The 19,311-nt window shown below is 34.8% G+C and overlaps 1 protein-coding gene across 1 annotated transcript; it reads left to right on the top strand.

The window, feature by feature from the left end:
* Window positions 1-897: 897 nt before the first annotated feature.
* On the top strand, window positions 898-15,254 carry LOC138692271 (uncharacterized; the record flags this gene model as incomplete). The annotated part of the gene is given in 3 exon segments (XM_069815432.1): window positions 898-1,032; window positions 3,532-3,583; window positions 14,644-15,254. Coding segments are annotated over 2 exon segments (629 nt in total), but the record flags the coding sequence as incomplete, so codon positions are not given.
* Between the last annotated feature and the right edge of the window lie 4,057 nt (window positions 15,255-19,311).

Here is a 19,311-nt window from a genome sequence, read left to right on the forward strand (position 1 = left end):
GCAGATGATCTTTTAATTGTCAGGAAAAGTAAATTAAATCCTACACTAACTGCTGTCGACTTAACCCACGAGTTAATGGCTACCACTGGGGCGAATATTCACGTCACAATAGTGCGGCGTAAACTTTTGGAAGCTGGACGAAGGGCTCGTAAGCATACCCTACTAAAATTATTAAAATATCTGTAGTATTATGGGCATAGGGTTTATACTAATCTTCGATGTTTTTTAATTTATTGACGGTGATGATTACTATAAGCCCTATGCCCATAATATTACAGATATATGAATAATTTTAGTACGGTATGTTTTAGTATATATTAGCAGTAAGTGGTCAAATTTTCAATTCAATATGTGCTATAATAAGTGAATAGAGTGTACCTAATCACAGACATGTAGTGAATTTATAAAAAAAATGTGCTTAATTAAAAAATAATAATTGTAGGATACAGATTTACTCTAGAGTCACCATTCTTTTTCATTTTAAAGCTTAATATGTATACACACATAGCTAACAAAAATGAAAGACCACTGATAAATAGTAGACTATTACATTTATGACTGCTAGAAGATAGGCTATTTTTACCATTATTTTGCATGCGATAATGACCAACTCCCCTTAAAGTGGAAAGTCACAAAATAGAAGTTGAAATGCAATAAATTATATTTAGTTTTAAAGAGAAAATAAAGAAATCTCTGAAAAAAAAAATGAATTTGGGGATTTGGGATAAATTATCCCTATAACTCCAGATGTCACTCTCCTAGAACTCGGAATAAATTTCTGGGGTTGGCAGCACTAAGAGAACTAAAGTCTTTTCTACTACAAGGGAATGGAATTGAACACTTCTTGGAAGCTTAATAAAAAGCATAGCACTAATGGGTGTGGTCTTAACCCCTCCACTGATAAGACGAACCGCCTGATAGCATGACTTCATTCAGCTCGAGAAGATCTCTTATTCATCCCACCACTCCGGTCTGAGCTCCAGAGAAAGTACTTGTAGATCTCTCTTGTTTCTTGTCGGAGGAATCCGTTGGGTGAGTAATATCGTACCCAAAAACTACCAGTTCAACTTAAAGTTCACGTCAAGAACAAAACGGAATCCCATAAATCACAAATGCATCTTTTGTAAAATAGGTCTATGTGACAGTGAAATAATTTTATAGGCATTTATTGGGGTACTTGAGTGCTTTCCTTCGATTGTATATACTGTTATTATTATTATTACTAGCCGTACCCGTGCGCTCCGCTGCACCCGTTAGAAATAAATATAAAGTAATTACATAATTAAAATAGGACATTTGATCCAGGGAAAATTCGTGTTTGATAGAAGGATAAATCGTTTAATATGTTACTTAATTTAAATTGTATTTAAAATATTAAAATGCGATCATTTTGATCCAGAGACCACTCATTTGGCGCAATGACAATTCCTTTAACATGTTTCTTAATTGTTATTACCAATTGTTTTTGGAAAAGCGAAAATTAACAGAAAAACTTTGGCTACAGATTTATTATTATGTTTATATTATATTATATTATATTATATTATATTATATTATATTATATTATATTATATTATATTATGGAAAAGTGTGTTGATAACGGATGTACTCGAATTAGAAAGTTTTTAATTTGTTGTGGGAGCTCTTGCATCTCAGGAGGAACAACTTCTACAACAGCGCAACATAATCTGCTTGGCTCATTACCCAATTTTTTTTGCATTGCATTTATTGCATATGTATTTTATGTATTTTAACACGATTCAATTGAGCATACTTAAAATTTGAATTATAAAATAATGGATTGCTAAGCTAACGTACTATTACTGCATACTAAATCAATACACTCTCGTTGTTCGTTAATTCTCTGAGATAAAAATGGATATGTTCATAAACATTATTATAAGAAATACAGGAAATGAATACACAGAATAACCTATCAAGTTTTCTGTGCATAAGAAGCTATTTTAATCTTACCTGTCCTCAATTCACTCACAAGTTACTGTAATAACATTATAGCATTATGTCCCTCTAGAGAAACTACACTTTCCAATGGCGAAATAATAATTAATTATACAAATCGGTTAATTTAGCTTCCGATATTGCTTCATACGAACACAGAAACATTTTCCATAGGCTATGATTCATAGCTTTCGATTGTTGTTAACCAAGGCCCCTTATAGACGAAGTCATTTGTTCTTTATTTCATTACACCACCTTAGATGGCAGTTATTTTAATTTTAAAATTCATTTATCTCATTAAATATCAGTCCTATCCAAATTTTTCAAAGAGTAAAACTTATCGGAAATGATTTTTAAAGAAATGTTTGTTATGTAACATTTTTCATAAAAATCAATAATAAGCGAGATATTTCGATTTATTTAATTCAGGCCCCCTTATAACCCCCCTTTTAAATAATGTATTTAGAATGTCATATAGCCTATAATCTAAGTTACAACGAACTTAATTTATATTCCAATTTTCATCGAAATCCGTTCAGCCATTATCGCGTGAAAAGGTAACAAACATACAGACAGACATACAAACAAAAATTTCAAAAAAGCGATTTTCGGTTTCAGGGTGGTTAATTATATATGTTAGGACCAATTATTTTTGGAAAATGGAAAATTACCAGAAAAATTTCGGCTACAGATTTATTATTAGTATAGATTATTATTATTATTATTATTATTATTATTATTATTATTATTATTATTATTATTAATTTTTTTCCCAACCTATGAAAGTTTTTCGCTGCTGAAGTAACATAAAATGCCATCGTGTTCTATCTGTACAGGTCTTTTTCCGATAACCATGTCTTTTTTCTAATTTAGCTGAATTTCGAAATCTTGGTATTCCAAGCTGCCTGCATCCTAATGGTAATCCTTTGAAAATTCTTTTGTTTCCTCCTGGATATCACAATACATGTTACATTAACGTTTGAATTTTAGCTTTGATTTTTTACAACTATTCTTATGTTGGGTTCCTTATCGAGACATTAAATTCTCCGTTTGTTCCCCTCAATTCTAAATTGACTAATCGATAGTGATCGGTAATTTGTTGATGTGTGGTTTCTTTAGTTATTACTTTTATGAATAGATGGCAAAGATCATAGTCAGTGTTGCCAATTTTACAAAATATACCCGCTTTATAGAATTCAATATTTCATACCACTCTACTGATTGTAAATCAACACTGGGTTTAGCTGGAAACCACTGATATTGTTAGTAATGAGAACAATTTATGCTTCATCTACTTAATCATTTTCCCTGACACTTTTTAACCGGCCCAATTAAGGTATTATTGAGAACTTTTCCAAAGTTTGTCAATTTTTTTATATCTTTGGGTCTAACCTAGCTCGTGGTTGGAATGTTCGCTTAAACGATCGTAAAATCTTAGGTCTGATACCTTTGAATTTCAGTGTAAAACATACCCAGACTGGTCCGTAGATTCACTCAGAATACCCAACGTTTTTACTACATTATGGTTGTTCGGCGATTATATACTCAAATTTGTATGATTTGTGTTTTCAGTTTTACGCAAATTGTCTTCGACCACTGCACTGTCATGGCCATAAACAACACAGTAAGTATTGTTTCATAATAAGTCTTCTCTGTTTCAAATAAGAAAATGGATTTAAATAATATTTTTGTGGCTTATTGAAGAAAGTAAGCAGATAATATTATTTAAAGAATAGATTTAATTTACACAACATTGAATAAAACTTTAATAGTTTTTTTTTTTATGAAATCCGTTTATACGAAATTTCTTATTTTCTCTGTTCAGATACAAAGTGATTAATCTAACTTTAAGACAGTAAACATTTATTTAACAACAAAAATATTGAACTGCTGCTTTCATAAAAAATTCTCATGAAATTAGAGGATATAAACTATTAAACCATTGTTTTCAAGAAATAATCCTTTTGTCCAATAAGCACTAGGGTTGCGCTGTATTCGGTTCAAGTTTGTCGAAAACCGAAGTTTGCTTCTGAACTGCGACTTTGTCGTGCTCCTTTGGATTTGCGCCAAAGTTCGTTGACCTCTCATCCCCTCCTTTCGTGCTTTAACTACGTAAGGACTACAGAAAATATTTTGCAAAGTTTTATTTAGTTGTGTAAGTACAGCTAATTTTTTAATACAACAGTATGATTAAACATCCACAGAAATATGCATGTAACTAAATCACAATATGTTGTTAAATCATGATTGTCTTTACTATGCCACCTACCAGTAGAAAGTATAATTATATTGTTCACATAATATTAAAATAAATCATAGTTGCTCGGCAACAATATAGAGCGGTCGAAAAATGTACTCTCTATTTGATAACCAGTATCTTGGGAACAAAATTACATGTAAACGACATTTCATACAAGTTGAGAGGATGCGAAGGCATTTCTTTCCCCTTCTACTTGCACCTAGTCCGTCAGCGACAGAGATGGTAGCTGTTACCTCTTATACCTGCACCCCCCAAGCTGGACACACGAGAAAATAAAATATTAAATAAAGTACTAAGTAAATAATAAAATACAGCCATACAGATGTTTGACAATTACATGTTTGGGTATATTTTAGTGCCGTTCATACAATATTTTCAACTAATAATATTATTAAATGAAGGAATGTTAGCTTCTAGTATGCATTTAGAGGGGAACGACACAGTGTAGACTGTCCCATTCTGTCTGCCGTAGAGCAGCAACTAGCGGTGAAGAAAACATTTATCTTCTGCTGTCAGTAGCTTTTTAATGTGCCAGTTGATTTTAACAGCAATGAAAATTAAATACAAACGCTTAGTGTAGACTTCCGAAATAAAGATTACTGGTACAAATCTTAAATAATGAAATTTGTCACTGTGTTGAAAGTCAATTAGTCGAATGTTTGTGAAATGGACAGTAGCATCTTCCCCTTCACTGATGGTAGAGAGTGTGAGTAGTGGGGAAAGCCTATCAACAAAACTGAAATGGGGTTTAGTTACAATTCTTACGCGGCAGCGTAGTGTCATGTTTTCTCAACAGATGGCGAAGGTCACATGAGTCACGCGATGAGTTTTCATGGCACGTTATCTGGTCTATCAAATCCACTACTGCTAAAGCTACTGCTCGGACCTTTCAAATCTCTTCGTTACTAAGATCTCCAGTGCTAAGTCTAAAACAGAAAACAAATCTTTATCGGCAATTAATTCTTCCTATTCTGACTTATGCTTCTCCCGCCTGGTTCTATGCACCTCGTACTACCCTCAAGCCACTCCAAACAGCGCAAAACAGAGCTCTCCGCATCATTCCTGCCTGCGATTGGTTCACCACTATTACACAAATCCATGAAGATCTACAGGCCGACTATCTCCACTCTCATTTGCTCCAAGCTACCGGACAATTCTACCAGAAACTTCACTCCAGCAATAACCCATTCACCTCATCATTAGGCAAATATGATCTCGGCAGTTCACAAAATTCAGGACACCTAAATCTATCATTAATCCTTAGGCTTTTAGTTTTTGACTAGTTTTTCTTTATTCTCATTCTGATGGCATCACCACTGAATCTTGATTTAGTAGTTTTCTCCCACTTGGTTTCCTCTCATGTTGTTCAGTTTATATGCGTAGGCAACAAACCTAGTGGTTTTGACACTACTTCTCTATCAATTATGCATTTGAAAAAAAAAATTATCTGGTCGATGAGGATTAAGTGAGATATGGTTCACTTTGCAATAGGTTGTCTCTACGAAAATGCCCAACGATTAGAGATTTCCACATAGAAAATTCGTCCATGCCATAAAAATGTCCTTACCTGAAAAGGTCCACTGTCAGCAAGTCCTCTTCTTAAAAATGTCCTACGTTTAAAAATATCCACAAATAAATTCGTCCATTTCCCTAAAATGTCCGACAAGGAAAACTGCAAGGAAAGTGCCGAGGAATTTATTGTCATTCCAACCATGTTATACATGTTACATATGTAATACAAAATATACATCTATTGTTCATCTTGAGAGACACTGCATAATTTCAAATGTTATGATATCGCTCTTTCTTACTTACTTACAAATGGCTTTTAAGGAACCCGCCCTCACATAAGCCCGCCATTGATCCTATCCTGAGCAAGATTAATCCAGTCTCTATAATCATATCCCACCTCCCTCAAATACATTTTAATAATATTCTCCCATCTACGTCTCGGCCTCCCCAAAGGTATTTTTCCCTCCGGCCTCCCAACTAACACTCTATATATGCACTTCTGGATTCGCCCATACGTGCTACATGCCCTGCCGATCTCAAACGTCTGGATTTAATGTTCCTAATTATGTCAGGTGAAGAATACAATGCGTGGAGTTCTGCGTTGTGAAACTTTCTCCATTCTTCCATAACTTCATCCCTCTTGGCCCCAAATATTTTCCTAAGAATCTTATTCTCAAATACCCTTAATCTCTGTTCCTCTCTCAAAGTGAGAGAGAACAACCGGTAATATAATTGTTTTATAAATTCTAACTTTCAGATTTTTTGACAGCAGACTAGATGACAAAAGCTTCTCAACCGAATAATAACAGGCATTTCCCATATTTATTCTTCGTTTAATTTCCTCCCGAGTGTCGTTTATAATACTGTTGCTTCAAGATATTTGAATTTTTCCATCTCTTCGAAGGATAAATCTCCATTTTTTATATTTCCATTTCGTACAGTTTCCCTGAAAAAGGATGAGACGATTGAATATTCCTAAGTCTCAGATGTGAGACACTGCGCATGATCGGAGACCAGAGCACTGATACACAAGATAACGAATATTGAGTTACTTAAATTCAGACTATTTGGTTTGTTACTAGCATCGTTCCGAAATTGACTTCAAAAACTGCAAAAAATATGATAATATTACGTAAATGAAAGATAAATATATACGTAAATCGTGTAGTTAAATCGACAATGGACCTTCATGACTAGATCGACACTCCACACAGAAAGGAAAGCTTTCATGTCGTTTCAATAGCTCAGACGGTAAGACTTCTGCGTGTTGTGTAGAAGAGTGCGAGTTCGATTCTTAGTCTATACAACGATTTTTTTTTGTCCAAATAACGTTGAAATAGAGTTTTACAAAGTCCTGAGATTAAGTGTTAATGATCGCAAACAATACAAAATTACAAGTTATAATATTATAAACGTTAATCTAATGAATGCATTTATACACACACATATACAATGTAAATGCATATATATTAAAAACTAACAATTAAAATGAAATTATAAAAATATATATAATAATAGACAAACTTTTACAAAGGTTTAGAGTCCTTAGGCTATGTAATTTGTTGAGTAATTATTACAATATTTTATTAATAGCTTTCCCATATGTGTAAGAAATGCACTCGCACAAAACAATTTTTGTTAAAAGTATGGCTTTAGATTATTTCATTCTCACACCTTCAGTTAATTGTAACTATGTTATCTACGTGTTTGCAATAGTGTTTAATTTAGTATGCATTCAATTTTATTCATGTTATGATTGAATGGAAAAGCACTGTTGCAGTTATTGACTAATTACATATATTAATACTAATTATTAAATGCATCTGTTAAGTAACCAATTGCAGTACCTTTTGCAAAATCTTGAATGTTTAAGTTGTCAATAATATTTCTGTACTATATACTATAATACGTTAAAAGAATTTGCAAATAGATTTGGGATCCTCTACTTTATAATCTTTGGTTTTAGTGAAAAAATATTTTCTTTCTTAGGATATCTACAAGTTTAAATTTAATAATATTCCGAATAGATTTAATTGCATTATATGAATTTTGTAGTTTTCTATTCAAATATATTATATTTCCCTCTTTCATAATTTTTGATAAATTACACTGTACTCCTTGCAGTATTTAAGAACATGAGGATCATTACATTGCAACTCATTACATATAGATTCTTCTTTTTAATACATGAGATTTTGAAGTCCCTGCGTTATCTACTTTTGAATTTTTTCACAACATTGAGTGGAGAAAATCCACTGAAGTGATTATGAAATTAAGTGAAAAATGCAATACATTAACTCTTAATATCAGTAGTACCAGTATCATATACGTTTTTCCAAGATTCATTTTGTAGACATAAATGTAAATAATCATTAGATACAACATTTGCGATCCTTTCCTAGTTTTTAAATTAATATTTTGAAATTGTTCGGTGACATTGGAAACACTTAGGATTTGTTTATCATGTTCAGGCAAGCCATTGATTATAGGTTCTGTCGAATAGGAATTCAGTCTAATTCTGTGTACAAAACATTTATCAATGGCTGTGCTACTTCAGCTTAGATTTAATTTGATTAGTTTCGCAACAGTTGGACTTCCTGTTATATCCTGTTATTTAGATATTTAATTTAGGGTTGATTTATTAACTCTTACTATGCAAGATGCCTCTTATTTCAATAATTCTATATCACGTTAAATAGTCATTGTCTACACTAAAGTATAATCGTCATCCCTCATTTCTCATCGTAATGGCGAACCGACGTGACATGAGACAGCGAGTTATAGCTCTAGTTGAGGCTGGATATGGGGCTAGATCTGCTGGCCGTTTGGTCGGTGTTCCTGGAAGTACAGCCGCGAGGTGTGTTATCGTTACCAAAATTTAGGGGAGGTCGAAAATCGCCCTATTCCTGGGCGTCCGCGGATTTCTTCATTGGAAGAGGATGCTCTCTTATTCGAGACAGTTCGACAGGACCCCTTTCTGACTGCTAACGAAATAAGAGCAGTATCTAACTTTCCCGGCTCTTCACAGACTGTGATCAGCAGGTTGAGGAACCACGGTTTTAGGAGCCGGAGGGCTGCGCAAATGGAAATATTGGGGGAAGCACAAGCTGTCGACCGTCTTGCCTTCGCTACCAATCGAGTGGATTTCGATTGGAGAAATGTAATTTTCTCCGACGAAACAACCTTCTCGAGTGATTACGAAGGTCCTGTCCGTGTCTATCGTGAGGATGGTCTCCGACATGACCAGCGCTATGTGCACCGACGTGAAAGATCGGGGCGCTTTAGCATATCGTGTTGGGGGTGGATGTCTTACGATGGACCTGGCGTTATAGAAGCATCTATGGCCGGTTTAATGCGGGAACTTACGAGCACATTCTGGAAAATATATTCCTTCCCTCCGCCCGAGAACGTTTTCCCGAAGGAACATTGCTCTTCCAGCAGGATAGCCATCCCGTGCACTATGCTGCAAGCATTCAAAGATGGTTTCAAAGGAGACCCGAGATCGAAATCATTAATTGGCCTCCGAAGTCACCTGATTTGAATGTCATCGAAAATTTATGGGTGGAATTGAAAAAGAGAAGGATATTCCCTATGCCCACCGATGCCCTCGAAATCGAGACGAATTGTGGGATCAAGTTGTTGACACCTGGGAAGATCTCGCCGGGGATCAGAACTTATTTCACAATCTCGTGACATCCATGCCGGATCGACTTAGATCTGTAATAGAAGCTGATGGCATGTGGACAAGATTTTAAGTTGACAGGTCTCTTTTTGTTTCTTATGATTTTTGTTTGGGGAAGAATACTTTTAACTTCCAAGTAAGTTTTTTTTTTTTTGACGAGGTTCAGCCAACTTGTAAAACCCAGAAATTGGGCATAAATTATTCATATTTTTCAACAAATTAGACAGTCGAGGAACTCTGAACAAATTAATTACACCTCAATAAAAAAAAGTTTTACCCGGGATCGAACACGAGACGTTTCGATTATACAGCGGAACCAACACGCTACTATATGAGCTACCGAGACAAGACAGTGACAGCAGCAGTCCAGAATGTAGATCCCTTAGCAGGCATTTGCCATTCGGTACAGTGAAGCAATGATATTTTGTGACTCGAGCTATGTTGTGAAATCTTGGCCTTAAATGGCAGTCTTCTTCGTGATCCTTATTCTGGTCCTTGTCCTTGTTGTGGTCCTTGTAACAATTCTTGTACTATCTGTCATGTTATGTATCCCTACGTCGATATCGAGTGAACCGCGCTGTAGAACTTTAACTTCCGACGACCAAGAATCGTCTCATTCTTTTTAAGGGTAACTGTACAATATTCTGGTCACGAGACATAATCTTATACTTTGTCTTTTCAAGGTTTACTTCCAAACCTATCGCTTTACTCCAAGTCAAATTTCCGTGTTTTCCCTAATTGTTCGTGGATTTTCTCCTAACATATTCACGTCATCCGCATAGAAAACAAGTTATATGATTCACTGAAATTAATAGTTTCATTTTCAGTTATAATATCCAACATGTTTGTAAATACAATATTCATTTTCATACTTTATATTATTTTAGCTAATAATATCGAACTCGTTAACAAATTATTTGTTTTCGGAATATGTATGATAAGACTTTTTTGTGTTAAATTTCAACGTACCTCGTTTACATGTTTCGACCTATTTATGGGCCATCCTCAGAACTGGTCGTTGTTGGTCTTGGCGCCTCTTGTTATGTTTCCTGTGAGGGTTCGTTCGTGTGGTATAGTGTAGAGTCAAAGAGTGTGTGTGTTCTGAAATAGAGTTGTGTGTTCAGAATTTCTTTGGGGTGTGTTTTCGTGTGTCTGTACATATTACTGTATGCGTAACTTCGCAAGATATCTGCCTGACATCCTTATGTAGCTTAAACATAAAGGCGCAGGGAGAGGAGGAACAAGGAAAAAGGCACCTAACATTATGGAAGGAAGGGGAAAGATTGAACAAACGCAAACACATCCTCGGTTCTACAAAGACTCGGCAAACACGAACCAAACATATTCTGGCATCTTATCCGATTTTAACGAATTCGATTATTTTAGTTTACACGCTTAACTTCTACGTATTGTTGGATGCCTGTGACGTAGGATGAAGTTTGTAATATCTTGATATCCCTTCTGATGTTCGAACTCTAATAAGCACACGTTCTTCAATGGCATATGACATTTTATTTTCTCTTATATAGGGTGCGCTTGATTTTAAAAGTGGTGTGAAACGAATCCGCGTTACATTTTTAATTTTGTAACTTATTTAACGGATTCGGTTCCAAGAGAATCTCCTGCATAAGGTTTGGAGATAAGTTAATTCTTCAGGTATCAAAGCTATCACTATTGTACTGTGAGGAGTTTATCTCATAAACGTACACAGTACAGCAGTAACAATCTTAAAACGTTCGTCACAAAATTTTGTTTCACAGTGTGGACTCGTACCCTGTATAGAGAAGTTTCAATTCAAAACCCAACCAGATAATCAGCCCAAGGGGGAACGCAAACCCATGTCCAAACACAGCTCAGAACCTCGAGTTCGTTTGATACTTATACAGGTTGTTCCGTAACATGTGGGATATTCTTAATAAGTGAATAGGAAACACAATAATAATGAAAAATTCCGTGTACACATGTATCGCCTGTGTCCTTATTCCCATACAACTGAACTGCACACACAAACTTTGTCAACAACCTGTTTACTAGGTATGATATGGCTGGCCTGCGCGTTCTCCACACCTAAATTCATAGAACTTTTATTTGTTGGGACGTATCAAAGCAATTTTTATTCATAACCCATTCCTAATACTGAAGTACTTCGCCAGCGCATCGCAAATCACTGCAAATTTTTCTGAAATACACCTGTAGGAGTTTAAAGAATTTTACACCAGCTTTTATTTATAGACTTAGTTTCAGTGAACCTTTACCACGATTTCCAAATTATTCTTTAACTTTTACTGACGGATCCCGGGTAAATAATCGTGTCGGTTGTTCCTTTGTTGCTAATGGACAGATATTTAAATATAAATTGAGCCAATAACCAAGTGTTTTCACTTCTGAACTCTACGCTTTTTACAGAGCTTTATTGTTTTTAATTAAACAATCCCGGGGCAGATTCCTTTCTGCTCCGACTCTTTAAGCGCCATTCAGTCTCTGTAGTCTTTGAATTCAAATGATCCGCTTGTGTTGAGAACCCAGGAACTTTTCCATACTCTCCTAAGCTATGATTCTAAGCTTGGAGTAGTGTGGATTCCAGGCCATGTTGGCATTCTTGGTAACGAGGCAGCGGATGCTGCAGCAAGGGACGGTGCTATGAATGATCTGAGGTGTATTGGCGTGAGTGGTGGCAAGATATTCAAAATTACCTGAAATATACATTATGGTGGCAATGGGAAGGAGAATGATCTGCACAAGAGAGAAACAAATTACGAAATATAAAGGATACTGTTCGAGTTTGGTATTCGTCCACAAGAGCATCATGACACGAAGTTTCATTCACCCGGTTGAGGATTGGCCACTGTCATCTGACGCATGGCCATCTCCTATGTGGTGAGCCTCAGCCGGAGTGTGATCTATGCCATGTACCACTTACGGTCGAACACATTCTATTGCATTGTATTAAATATGACCGTGACCGTCGACAATATGGAATTCGCCCGACTCTACGTGATGCTCTTGGAGATGATTTTAATTGTACAAATGCAGTTCTAAGATTTTTATGAAATACAGCACTTGACATGGTAGTTTATTTTTTTTATTGACCTTTTATAGATATCCTCTGGACCCTTTACATCGGGAGGTTGCATTTGTTCTGCTATATATATATTTTTTTTTAACATAATTTACATTTCGGACATTACATCCGGAAATTTTATAACAATTTATTGTTTGAAGTGCGCCAAATAATTATCTATGGTGGTATTTATTTTATTATTTTATTGATTTTTAATACTATCTAGCGTCTGAGAACTGCTAACTATTATAATTTCTTAAGAATCACCTTGTTGATACTGCATTTGCATACGTCGTTTTTGCTGTGACGTGTTTTAGTTTCGTGTTAGCATTCAGTCTATTGTATTGTTTATGTTTTCGAAGAATTTTAGATAAGGGCGCAAATAGCCAGAGTAGCTGACGCTCCCTTTTTAAATCCCACTAACTAACACCTGTATTTTTGAAGGAATACGACAGTCTACGACACGAGACATTAGACTTGCATTCAGACTGAAAGAGGCATTTTGAGCAATTACTGTAACGGTAAGTAGCTCCACATGACTACCATGACTAACTTGGACCCAAGATCAAATGGGGGAAATGTATTGTTTTTGTGCCTCCTTTGCTCCAATGAATTGGTCTCACATGTTACTAAGCGTTCTGCATAAGATGACTAGGCAGTGGCGGTTCCTCGGGGGAGGGAAGGGAGGAACGTCCTCCTCACATTTTCTTCTTTTGAAAGTAAATACCAAATAAAATATGTGCCTTGAAATTCGAGGAAGATTCGATAATTTTTAAGCTCACAGCTATAAGAAAAACTCGGTTGATTGAGTTTTAAACGACGCGCGCTCATGTGCTGTAGAAAACTGTGAGAAAGATGCGAGATTGTCTGTGTAGAGGAAAGGCACTCCATTCCTCCTCTACTGCAGTTAACACACATAGACAACAGCGCACTAGCGGCCAGAGAAAGAAGCAGAGTTTTAAAGCACGTAAATGAACGGAGAGGGGGGAGATCCTCTGAATCAGCGCATGGGCGGGAAATAGAAACCGACTGGTCGTGCAGCAAGCTCGCTACCGCTGCCATCTAACGATCTTACATTCAACCGAACTATAACACATCTAGGAGAAGACACAACAAAAACAGTTTTAACGCAACGCTATGAAAGACACCATGTAAACTTTTTTTTAAATTATAAATCAAAAATATTATTAATTGCACTTTATATAGGCTAATATTCATGGTTTGAAACTTTCGTGGATATTTGAAAGTTAAAGTCGAGTTTATGTAAAATAAAGAGGAAGTAGTTCTACGTACTTGGCCCCTGAAATTCACTTCTATTCATTTTTTACTAGACAGGGCAACAGCCAAGTTGTCAGTTTTGTACAAATATATTTGAAACTGAAATTAGGTACTCCAAACTACATCATTTTTAACATAAAAAATTAATCGGCCACCGGCAGCTTTGAACAATAATGATAGTATGACTTTACAAGAACTGACATTCATCAAAAGTATGTGATACTGAACTTGTAAAATGTACATGTGGCAACACAGACCACGTGGGTGGGTGCAGTGTTCTCGCTTTCCTAACAGATTAAGTATTTCCCATTCATATTTCCATTTCCGTAAAACGGTTCCGGTTACGAGTTAGTAGCTAGTCTCTTCCAACACGTGTGATGCTGTAGTGTGCTCGAAAAATGCTACGAGGTTGTGAATTTCCTTGTAATTGTTAATTTGCGCAATTATTCAACAATGAATGGAAGTGAAATCATAATATATTTTGGACAATTTAGGAAACTCAGTTTACAAGAAAAGATTATTGCTATACAGAAGGGTAGGCCAACCCCAACACTACCTGGTCTTACATGTATGCAAATTTGTAGCATGTTTCATTCAAGAAGGTGTCATTTAGTTTTGTTAATTTCTTTCCTCCTCTTAAAAAATATGCAAGAGCCGCCACTGTGACTAGGCTACTTAGTTATCTATCATAAAATCCTGTCATTTAACTTTAATAGTTATCGTAGTCTTTGAGTTACATTTTCAGCCCTTGGATATCTTTTGAGATGAAATTATCCCCGCAGTGTGAATGTGTAATGTATGTATGGCACTTGCCACTGAACCATTAATTTACAAACTCTCAATAACTGTCAAATTTGATATCGTTCTAACTTGCTACTGTCTCTGTTACAGTTGATGCAGACGCAACAAGATGTTGCCGTTCCGCAACTCTTGCTTCTACATTTCTTGTCATCAGCGCTGAAACAGGGAAATTTTACGCCAGGAAAAACATCAGGAGAAGATGAATTGAAGAATTCCCTTGTACACGAAAGGGAACAGGAAGACTGTTATTCTATAATCGATGCTTTCATCAACGTGAGCTTAAGCAACGACGCTTGGCAGAGAAGACAGGAAACTAAGTTGGAATTCATGGACAATAAACTCGACAGTCTGTTCATGACTGTTGTCAAAGATCGAGACGATAAGTCGGATCTCTTGGTTTCTAAGTTTCAGATCCAGGAATTCAGTCTCCGTGAGCAGTTTAAAGATCAAGAAAGTAAATTGAAAGAACTGAGCGACAAAATGGATAATGGGACAGCCAAGTTACAGGAAGAAATGCACTTCTTGGAAACTAAGCTGCACTCGACTCTGGATTCGAAATTAAAGGCACAAGAAAATCTGACCACATCCCAATTTGATAGCATGCGAGAGAACCTCCTAACCCTGGAAAGAAAGATAGAGACAATTCTAGAATCAGTGGAAGACATTAGAGAGATAGAATCCCATTATCAGGCTGCAAATGCTCAGTGTCAGGTGAGTGTCAGGATGTCAATATGTGACAACAAATGCTAATACCATTCTTTAAAGAAAATGGCTGAAGCTGAACTGTATGACAGATACACCAGCACGTAGAATACGTCACCAATTCCGGGAATTAAACTTCACCTATTATTGGTTTCAGTATTTTATTTTTGGTATGGTTTACAAATGGATACTATGGGTCTATGATCAGAAAAGTATTTAATGAAGGACATGCAATTTTTTTCCTCGTCAAATGAATCGACATTTCGAAATTAGTCCCTGTTCACAACAAATTTTTGGTGTGATCACGCAAGTTATATTGGTTCGTGGCCTCATTGCTTATAACATTAGAATTCGTTCGTGCTTCATAGTTTCGTATATCCTAAGTGGCGAGCCTCAGCCAGAGTGTGATTTATGCTGTGTACCACTTACATATTTTATTGCATTGCAGGAAATATTACCGTGACCGTCGACAATATACAATTCGGCACACTGTACGTGACGCTCTTGGAAATGATTTTAATTCTACAAATGCAGTTCTGAGATTTTTATCGAATACAGGACTGGACAAAGTGATTTAGTTTCTTATTGACCCGTTTTACTTATCCTCCGGACCCTTTACATTCGGAGGTTACATTTGTTGTTTTATATTTGATTTTACATTGTTGACTTTTCGGACTTTATACATCCGAATATTTTACAAAATTTTATTGTTTTGAAATGTGATACACAATTTATCTCTGGTGGTCTTAGTTTTATTATTTTACTAGCCGTACCCGTACGCTCCGCTGCACCTGTTAGAAATAGATATAAAATAATTACGTAATTAAAATAGGACGTTTGATCCAGGGAACATTCGTGTTTGTTAGAAGGATAAATCGTTTAATATGTTACTTAATTGAAATTGTATTTAAATAATTAAATTGCGATCATTTTGGTCCAGAGACACTCATTTGGTGCAATGACAATTCCTTTAACATGTTTCTTATTTGTTATTACACACAACTATAGTTTAATGAAGATTGACATATCATTTAGTTTTAATGTGTAAACTTTATATTACTTGCTATATGGTTCCATTGAATTATGGTAATAACTTAATTTTAACCCTTGTTTTCTACGTCTTCAGTAAATGGCGCTTGGCCCACTATGGTTCTGAACCCTTCAAATAACTTAAATAGTGATACAGCATAAACAGTGATATGTAATTATATTTATTTCTTTCGAAAATGTAAGAATTCACGATCTCCTATGTACCATTGCCATGGAATGAATAAATGTGTTTTTTTCTTCCTACTCAAAAATTTTATATTTTGCACATGGGAATTACTGCAGAAACAACAACGCTACAATCTGAGGCGGCGGTGAAAACGTATTGTATTATTATTTTAAAAGTCTATCAGACCTACCAAATTTTGCATAGAATAAAACTTATCGGAAATAATTTTTAAAGAAACTTTTGTTGTGTAACATTTTTCACAAAAAAAAAAAAAAAAAAAAACAATAATAAGCGAAATATTTCGATTTAATTCAGGCCCCGTTAAATGAAGTATTTTGAATGCCATATAGCCTAAAATCTAAATTACAACGAACTTAACTTATATTTCAATTTTCATCGAAATCCGTTCAGCCATTATCGCTTGAAAAGGTAACAAACATCCAGACAGACAGACATGCAAACAAAAATTTCAAAAAAGTGATTTTCGGTCTCAGGATGAATACTTATACATGTTAACACCAATTATTTTTGGAAAAGGGAAAATTACCAGAAAATTTTCGGCTACATATTTATTATTATATTATACTAGCCGAACCCGTGCGCTCCGCTGCACCTGTTAGAAATAAATTTAAAGTAATTACATAATTAAAATAGGACGTTTGATCCAGGGAACAACTTTTACAACAGCGCAAGATAATCTGCTTCGCTCATTACCCAATTTTTTTACATTGCATTTATTACATATATATTTTATGTATTTTAACACGATTGAATTGAGCATAGTTAAAATTTGAATTATAAAATAATGGATTGCTAAGCTAACGTACTATTACTGCATACTACATCAATACACTCTCGTTGTTCGTTAATTCTCTGAGATTGAAATGAGTGTACATAAATATTATTTTAAGAAATATAGAAAACGAATGTACAAAATAGCCTATCAAATTTTCTGTGCATAAGAAGCTATTTTAATCTTACCTGTCCTCGATTTACTCAGACGTTACTGTAATAACATTATAGCAATATGTCCCTCTAGAGAAACTACACTTTCCAATGGTGAAATAATAATTAATTATACATTTCGGTTAATTTAGCTTCTGATACTACTTCATACAAACACAGAAACATTCTCTATAGGCTATGTTTAATAGCTTTCGATTGTTGATGTCCAAGGCCCCTGTTTCGATTGTTGTTGTCCAAGGCCCCTTATAGACGAAGTCATTTGTTCTTAATTCATTGCACCGTCTTAGATGGCGTTATTTTAATTTTAAAACTCATTTATCCCATGAAATATCAGTCCTATCAAACTTTTGTAAAGAATAAAACTTATCGGAAATCATTTTTAAAGAAACTTTTGTTATGTAACATTTTTCACAAAAATCAATAATAAGAGAGATATTTCGATTTATTTAATTCAGGCCCCCTTATAACCCCCCTTTTAAATAAAGTATTTTGAATGCCATATAGCCTAAAATCTAAGTTACAACGAACTTAATTTATGTTCCAATTTTCATATAAATCGGTTCAGTCATTATCGCGTGAAAAGGTAACAAACATACAGACAGTCATGCAAACAAAAATTTCAAAAATGCGATTTTCGGTTTCAGGGTGGTTAATTATATATGTTAGGACCAATTATTTTTGGAAAATCGAAAATTACCAGAAAAATTTCGGCTACAGATTTATTATTAGTATAGATTATATTATATTATATAAAAAGTGCGTTGATAACGGATGTACTCCGATAAGAAAGTTTTTAATTTGTTGTGGGGGCTCTTGAATCTCAGAAGCAACAACCTTTACAACAGCGCAACATAATCTGCTTGGCTTATTACCCAATTTTATTTTGCATTGCATTTATTGCATATATAGTCTATTTTATGTATTTTAACACGATTCGATTGAGCATAGTTAAAATTTGAATTATAAAATAATGGATTGCTTAGCTAACGTACTATTACTGCATACTAAATCAATACACTCTCGTTGTTCATTAATTCTCTGAGATTAAAATGAGTGTGTACATAAATATTATTTTAAGAAATACAGAAAACGAATGTACAAAAAAGCCTATCAAATTTTCTGAGCATAGGAATAGTTTAATAGCTTTCGATTTTTGCTGTCCACGGCCCCTTTTTCGATTGTTGTTGCCCAAGGCCCCTTATAGACGAAGTCATTTGTTATTTCATTGCACCGTCTTAGTTGGTGTTATTTTAATTTTAAAACTCATTTATCTCATTAAATATCAGTCCTATCAAAATTTTGTAAAGAATAAAACTTATCGGAAATCGTTTTTAAAGAAACTTTTGTTATATAACATTTTTCACAAAAATCAATAATAAGCGAGATATTTCGATTTATTTAATTCAGGCCCCCTTATAACCCCCCTTTTAAATAAAGTATTTTGAATGGCATATAGCCTAAAATCTAAGTTACAACGAACTTAATTTATATTCCAATTTTCATATAAATCTGTTCAGCCATTATCGCGTGAAAAGGTAACAAACATACAGACAGACATGCAAACAAAAATTTGAAAAATGCGATTTTCGGTTTCAGGGTGGTTAATTATATAGGTTAGGACCAATTATTTTTGTAAAATCGAAAATTACCAGAAAAATTTCGGCTACGGATTTATTTTTAGTATAGATTGGTTCGTTTTGAATACTACTTAGGGTCATAGAATTGCTCACTTTTATGATTCTTTACAAATCACCTTGTGTGTACTGCATTTGTATACTTTGTTTTACCGTGACAACGCTTTTTAGTTCTTTTAGCACTCTGATTGCTGTATTATTTGCGTCTTTGTTTCATGAAGAATTTTAGATAAGGGCGCA

The sequence above is a fragment of the Periplaneta americana genome, chromosome 16 (assembly GCF_040183065.1).
Source record: "Periplaneta americana isolate PAMFEO1 chromosome 16, P.americana_PAMFEO1_priV1, whole genome shotgun sequence".
Classification (NCBI taxonomy): domain Eukaryota; kingdom Metazoa; phylum Arthropoda; class Insecta; order Blattodea; family Blattidae; genus Periplaneta; species Periplaneta americana.